Source organism: Eucyclogobius newberryi, unplaced genomic scaffold (assembly GCF_026437365.1).
Source record: "Eucyclogobius newberryi isolate DKJ021-1_F unplaced genomic scaffold, fEucNew1.0.hap1 SCAF_21, whole genome shotgun sequence".
NCBI classification, from domain to species: Eukaryota; Metazoa; Chordata; class Actinopteri; order Gobiiformes; family Gobiidae; genus Eucyclogobius; species Eucyclogobius newberryi.
In genome coordinates, this window is record NW_027315846.1 from 865,051 (window position 1) to 872,550 (window position 7,500).

Sequence of the window (7,500 nt, forward strand, 5' to 3'; positions counted from 1 at the left end):
GCGCTTAAATAGAGACTATAAATAAAGTCTGAAATTGATCAAAACAAATGCGTAATACATTTGCTGATACAATATCGAATTTGTGAGCGGCCTTATCACTTATAACAAGTGTTTTTTGGCGTTTTTACAAATAAATTTGCGCAAAACCTTTGACACATTCACTGTTTTGATGATTTAAAATGGTTGTGCTTCATGTCGTGGTTTAGAAAAGAAACACTGTTCTCTTTGACTCTGGGCAATTCCCATTTTTTTAAAGAAAGTTTTTTATGCGACTGTCTAAACCCCGTACAAATGCATCAAAAGGGAAAAGCGTGTAAGTCCACATGGTTGTTGCTGTTATTCTTTCTCCAGTGCTTTGCTTTCGTGCACAGCTCTGATTCTGATGTCGTCACCTCTTTCTCTTTCGCAGGAGAAGTCTTCGATTACTTGGTGGCTCACGGCCGGATGAAGGAGAAAGAGGCCAGGGCCAAGTTTAGACAGGTACGGCTCCTTCTGATTAATAATCACTCATTTACCTGTCACACGCGCGCTGGACAATACAAATTAATCACCTTTAAAGTGACATATCCTGGTTTCTTGTGTCTCGGAAAGCGAGACACAAAAGCGTTTGTTCACCTTCACCGTCGTTCAGAGGTCAAACGGTCAAAACTCCCAGGCTGTTGTGGGCAAAACAGATTTTAAAAGCACATTATGTCACTTTTCTGATGGCGTGTCACATGTTTGTCGCCGTAAAGAGGTTATTGCGTTGGCCTGGAATGTTCCGCAGTACAGCGTTTAAAAGGACCTGGAGCCCACAGACTCTCCAACACATAGACCTTTTCCTCGCAACGACATTTTTACTTTGGCTGCAACATTTAATCGACTAAAAGTGACTCGTCGAATACAAAGAATAATTGCGGTTGTGTTTTGACCGTCGTAATTGTTATCTGGACGATACAAACTCAAAAACAAAAACTTTATAACACATACAGCTGCATTATTGACTCAAAATGTCAAAAAAATAATAAACCATTTTTGATTCTCATTAATAATACACTTTATTTGTAAATATTCTCAATCTAGAAGACTTTAGTCACCACATTTAAGCCTTTATTTGGTTGTTAATGTATTTAAAAAGTCTCGATGTTCACTATAAATAATGATTTGACTTTGACAAACGTTATTTGGGCGCTATATTTCACATTTTCTTAAAGTTATATCTACATTTAAAAGATTCCAGTGGTGGTTTTTGGACGAGAAAAGTCTGGATTTTTTTGGACAAAAGAGTTATTTCTGAGCGGTCGGAAAAGACGAGCTCGTGAACAGGATTCCTGAAACTCCAGATATGTTTTTGACCAACAATACAACACGGTTCAAAGCTCACAAAAGTAAACGTTGCACAGTATTTCTCCTTCTTTTGAGGATTAATCATCAACGATTGCGTAACGACCCGTAAACAGTTTAACTCGGTCATTTAAATGCTGTTGTTTTTGTACTTTGGAGCGCGCCTTAAGCCGGTAGTTCCCTCTTTACGCTCCGGGGGCAGAAGTAGCAGAAGTAAATATTGACTTCAGGTTCTTAAACGTCTGTAAATGTCTGTAAAACATTAACCGCTCGCTCCTTCCTCTTTCCACTTCTCCATTCTGCACTTTCGCTTTCTTCCCTTCTTCAAACGAGACAAACGACTTCAGCTCGTTTCATTATCTCCTTTTTGTCTGGATTCGTTTGGTTATTAGGTGTAACGTTTAGCCTTTTCAGATGAATGAATATGTTTATTGTAGCTGTCTTTATTCAGAATCACAAATAGATAACAATGATGCATTTCACACTGTTTTGGCTGTAAATATACAAAATAAGAAAGGATTGGGCTGGAGAAACGTGCTTATGTAAGTCTGAGCTGAATGTATTTATGGCTTTTACTTTTACGTAACCAACAAATGTGATTAGAGAGCAACACATTTTAGTTATTTTTAAAAAAAAGTGTAAATGTTAAAGAAATCTTACTCCAAGGCATCCTGATTTAGCTAGAAACGAGAAGAAAATGTATTTTTTGGGGGTAAATTGAATCGTGAATATTCATGTTACAATTTAATCACAAATATAATTGTGACAGATTTAGAATGAAAAATTATTATTTTTTAAATTCAATCTATTCTATAAAAAAGTACACAAAAATGTAGTGTTTTTATTTATTTTATTTATTTTATAATTTACCTCTGTTTATGTGACATTAGTTTCAGTGTTTTCATCTTAATGTTTGTCTCACTAAAAAGGAAAAATATAAATAAATAAACTGTATATAAAACTGGGCAACAAAACGACAGTAAAAACAACATTATTTAAAAGTGTTTAAAATGCGTCTTTGTCGAGTCTTTTCTGCAGCTTTAGTTTAAACAGAACGTGTCTGAAGTCTGAGTTCTTCTTCTTCTGTCGCTCTTTCATTTTGTCTCTCGACCACAACTCGCCCTCGTCTTCACCACATCCTCTGCCTCCATCTGTGAACAAAACAATCATCCCTCCATCCCTCCCCCTCTTTATGCTCTCTATTTGTCTTTCTCTCCCTCTTTATGCTCTCTATTTGTCTCTCTCTCCCTCTTTACGCTCTATTTTTCTCATTTGTGTTTCTTGACTTTTTCATTATCTCCTCACTCTTCCTCTCTGCTCCCCTTTCTAATCTCTCGTCTCTCTTCCTTCACTCTCTTCCTCCTCTCCTCCCCTCTCTCTTCTCACCTGTCCCTCTCTTTCTCTTCTTCCTCCTCTCTTCCCCTCTCTAATCTCTTGTCTCTCTCTTTTGCAGATTGTCTCGGCGGTGCAGTACTGCCACCAGAAGCACATTGTTCACAGAGACCTCAAGGTGAGAGACGCTGGAGTAACACGACACTATCGAAACACCATCGAAACACCATCAAACCTCCATCGAAACACCATCAAACCTCCATCGTAACATCATCGAAACACCATCGAAACACCATCGAAACACCATCGAAACACCATCGAAAGACCATCGAAAGACCATCGAAAGACCATCAAACCTCCATCAAAACACCATCAAACCTCCATCAAAACACCATCGAAACACCATCAAACCTCCATCAAAACACCATCGAAAGCGACTCCACTTCTGCTCTGAAAAAACCCAACCAAATATGAATCGTGATCAAGAGTCAGGCGTTTCTGTAAATTGTAATGCCACGGATTGTTTTTGATTGTCTAATTGGGACAAACAGGAGGGGTGACCAGACACAGCCCTGCCTCACTCCTCTTTCTATAATGATCAGCTTGAGTGTTTTTAATCGACAGGTTCAGTCATTAAAGCGGTTTGTAGGAAGAAATTTGCCTTTTTTTTGTTTTAAAATGTACTTATTAGAAGTCCGTCTTGTGCATGTTCAGGAAACTAAAATTAAAAGTCCTTTTTTTGATAAAACGACAAAATCAAAAGTGGCGATCTATCGATATGAGGAGAAAAGTGTGTGTAATATTGCCCATCCCCACCATTTTTGCTCACTTTAATATTGAATAACTGTATTTTTATCTCATGGCTGAGGCTCAGAGCAGTTTCCTCACTCGACCTCATGTATTCTCTATAATCACAGAATTGCCCTCTTAACTGCATATTGTTCCCGTCTTCTCAGTAACTTCTTGATTAGACTTCTAACATTTCTGTGGAGTTGTAATGTTTCTCCAAAAATCAAAATGTCAAAGTTGCAGCCCTGGTTTTCTCACAGTGGAAGTGGAACATTTTCACAATAATAAAGACTATCGTAACCATAACCCTGTTGTGTTTCAGGCGGAGAACCTTCTTCTCGACGCTGACATGAACATAAAGATCGCAGACTTCGGCTTCAGTAACGAGTTCACGATGGGGAACAAGCTGGACACGTTCTGCGGTTCTCCTCCGTACGCCGCGCCCGAGCTTTTCCAGGGCAAGAAGTACGACGGGCCCGAGGTGGACGTGTGGAGCCTGGGGGTCATCCTCTACACGCTGGTCAGCGGCTCGCTGCCCTTCGACGGACAGAACCTCAAGGTACGGCACGACTCTGCGGGTGGGGAGGGGCTGAAGCGGCGCTAAACTGGGCCTGAAGCGGCGCTAAACTGGGCCTGAAGCGGCGCTAAACTGGGCCTGAAGCGGCGCTAAACTGGGCCTGAAGCGGCGCTAAACTGGGCCTGAAGCGGCGCTAAACTGGGCCTGAAGCGGCGCTAAACTGGGCCTGAAGCGGGCGATAAACTGGGCCTGAAGCGGCCCTAAACTGGGCCTAAAGCGGCGCTAAACTGGGCCTGAAGCGGGCGATAAACTGGGCCTGAAGCGGGTGATTAACTGGGCCTGAAGCTGCGCTAAACTGGGCCTGAAGCAGGCGGTAAACTGGGCCTGAAGCGGCCCTAAACTGGGCCTGAAGCGGGCGATAAACTGGGCCTGAAGCGGGCGATAAACTGGGCCTGAAGCGGGCGATAAACTGGGCCTGAAGCGGGCGATCAACTGGGCCTGAAGCTGCGGTAAACTGGGCCTGAAGCTGCGGTAAACCGGGCCTGAAGCGGAAACTTCGACTAATTCCGTTTTAAACCTGCAGGGGCAACAGTTTTAGTATAGATTACATCACAGTTTATGACATTCATGTCCAGTTCACACTCACACACTGAACCTCAGCCTCACCAGGTTTGACGCAGAATAAGACCCCACGGGGACTTTGTCGATCCCGGGGTAAATGCTCTGGGTGTTGTGCGTCTTGCAGGAGCTTCGAGAGCGGGTGCTGCGGGGCAAATACAGAATCCCCTTCTACATGTCCACGGACTGCGAGAACCTCCTGAAGCGCTTCCTGGTGCTCAACCCGGGCAAGCGCGGCACTCTGGAGGTGAGGGAGGACGCCCAAAACGTAAATATGACACCGCTTTTTCTACATTTGAACGCCTCACGACCCCCGAGCATGCCGCGCCGTCACCATGGGAACGCCGCCCGTCCTCTGTCCACACCGTCTCCTCCTTTTGTTTGGTCTTTTCACTCATTTCTTTATTGTTCTTATTGTTCAAATCGTGAATTCATAGACGCTTCAACCAAAGTCGGGGATGATTTCCGTGGCATTTGAACTGGTTTTACTTTGAAATTCCTGATTTTCAAAGTAAAGCGCGGCCTCAGAAGTCTCAAACAGTTTCGTCCTAGTTTCAAATTATTAACAAGGCCGAGTTTATTGATTAATTTAGAAATGAAACGATAAATCCGATGCCATTTTCTTTCTCTTTTGCTGTGTCATTTAGCTTGACATAAAAAGTGATTGATAAAAGTCAAAATGGCGTTTAGATTATTATATTTTTGCCGTGTATTAGCGCATTTATTAACTTTTATGTCGTCTGTGTTCAATATTCCAGACAAAGTGAAGTAGAAAACGTGACACTTTTTCAATAATTACCCAACGTCAGATGCTAATGCTAATTGTTTTATGTCTTTATCTCGTGAAAATAAGTTTTGAATTTATTTTGCGTCAGGATTATAAAGGATGTTAAAGTATGTGATTGATCTGTAAATTAAATGAAAAACACTCTACTGTAATAGCAATAATCTTAATAATATCCAGTTAAATAAACAAGTGCAGTTAAATTCAACAGTAGGGCGGTCACGATATTGAGTTATTATCACGATTTAACGATTATTCACGATTATTGAGACTAAACAACAGAGAAATCTCTAATTTTCTTTCCTTCTCGAGGTTTTAACGTGTTCCTTTTCCTCCAGTTTGTGAGCGGCTTTTTTAAAAATATGACGATAACAGCAAGATATAAAAAGTTATTTACATTTAACTCTTTTATGGATGATAAATTGAAAGAAAATACTTAATTTTGCTTCTAAAATTGTCACGATTATATATTTTTTGTTCTCTTAACTTTAACTCAACAAAATAATGTCACTTTAATATATTTTAATTTGTTAAATTAAAAAAAACTGGCATTAGATTAGTTTTTTTCCCAGTGTTTGCTGGGTAATTTCTTAGTATGATGTCATCAATTACAAACAGGAAGTGACATTATAAACCTAAAAAAATTGCTGTTCTGTGACATTTTTATAATTTTTTTAGCAAAATTAAAAACATATTTTCAATACTTGCATTTTAGTTCAAAGAGTGGTGTGACCTGTAGGGGGCGCTTTACGCTCCGGTTCTGTACAAAATAAATCACCGGCGTCGCCGGTTTGGTCCCGTCCTCGCGGCGTTCTCCAGTCACGTGTTTGAGGCCGCGCGTCGGGGTCGTTACATCAGAGTTCGCGCGCCGCTAATTAATTTGGCTGGAGTTTAATCACAAACGATCGACGGCGCCTGAAACACCACAACAGAACTACATTTACTCACAAATGTGCTTATTAAAACTCACAAATGTGCTTATTAAAACTTACTTCAGTCAAACCATTCTTCACATTGTGCGCGGCGGTGTTAAAAATGCATTTATTTAACAATTTATACGAGAAATGCGTCCAAAAACAGTGTATTATCAATAAAAATCAGGACTTTTTCATGATTTTGCCGTTGTGAGTTCATGTATCGGGCGTGGTTCTGATCAAAGTGGTTAAACCTCTTTTGGCTCATGTTTTACAGTGCGCGGTCCTTCATTACGATTATTAAAATGGTCAGCAATCATTTTAGTCAAGTAGACACAATTATTCTGATTAATCGTTGCAGGCGTGGGGATTGGTTTATGTCGCTCTCATTCTCCTTGTTTTACTCTTTTCCATTCACTTTTTTCTCTCTAATACACATTTTCACAAACCTTTCTAACTCTAAGAACTCTAAACTTAGAGAGTTCTGCTCCTGTTCGAGCTCTAAAGGGTCAGAGCGTTTCCTTTCTGCCTCCGCACGATGTCCACGTTTACGCGCACAACAAAAGTCTCGTCATTTTCACATTTCTGGAGTTATTGCTTTGTTAAAATGTGAAACGCTCGGATCTGAAGCGTGCGATGGGATTTATCTCTGATCGTTTAATTATGCAAAACCAATGTGGAAAAGACAAAGAAATGACAAAATGTTTAAAAAGTGTTATGGTTGTTCCGATACCGATACGATACTGTTTACTCTGCGTCACGTGCTTTGTTTACTCTGCATATTAATGAGTCACGTGCTTTGTTTACTCTGCATATTAATGAGCTTATCTTATCTTATTCATACATTCATTCTCAAAATCTCTGAAAAATGGTTTTAAATAAGTACTATGATATTATTATTTGTATTTTTTTTAATTTTTTTTAAGATATTTAAAAATTAGAAAACCGTTATTTTTTGTATTTTTCTTTATAACAACAAACAGCAGTACCCTCTTTCGGCCAGTATGTGGTTTGAGAGTGGTATCGTATCAACACCTACTACAGACCAAGTATCGGTATCAGAAATATGATACTGATACACACCGGAAGTAAACAAAAGATTTAAAATAATAACAGATGAAGGAACATGGTGAATAGTTGTACATATGCTAACATGCTAACAACTTCAGCTACATGACGTATGCTAACGCTAACACCTTCAGCTACATGACGTATGCTAACGC

At 40.0% G+C, this 7,500-nt stretch overlaps 1 protein-coding gene across 12 annotated transcripts in view; it reads left to right on the top strand.

Moving 5' to 3' along the window:
* Nucleotides 1–7,500, top strand: part of mark3a (MAP/microtubule affinity-regulating kinase 3a) — a 63,548-nt gene that overhangs the window by 33,460 nt on the left and 22,588 nt on the right. For 7 of the 12 annotated variants that reach the window (XM_072457066.1, XM_072457056.1, XM_072457061.1 and 4 more), the window contains 4 exons: nt 410–480; nt 2,777–2,833; nt 3,767–4,003; nt 4,707–4,847. In XM_072457066.1, the coding sequence (XP_072313167.1) occupies nt 410–480; nt 2,777–2,833; nt 3,767–4,003; nt 4,707–4,847 (506 nt within the window). The remainder of the gene's footprint in view (nt 1–409; nt 481–2,776; nt 2,834–3,766; nt 4,004–4,706; nt 4,848–7,500) is intronic. The other 5 variants (XM_072457068.1, XM_072457058.1, XM_072457063.1 and 2 more) reach the window with 1 other exon arrangement.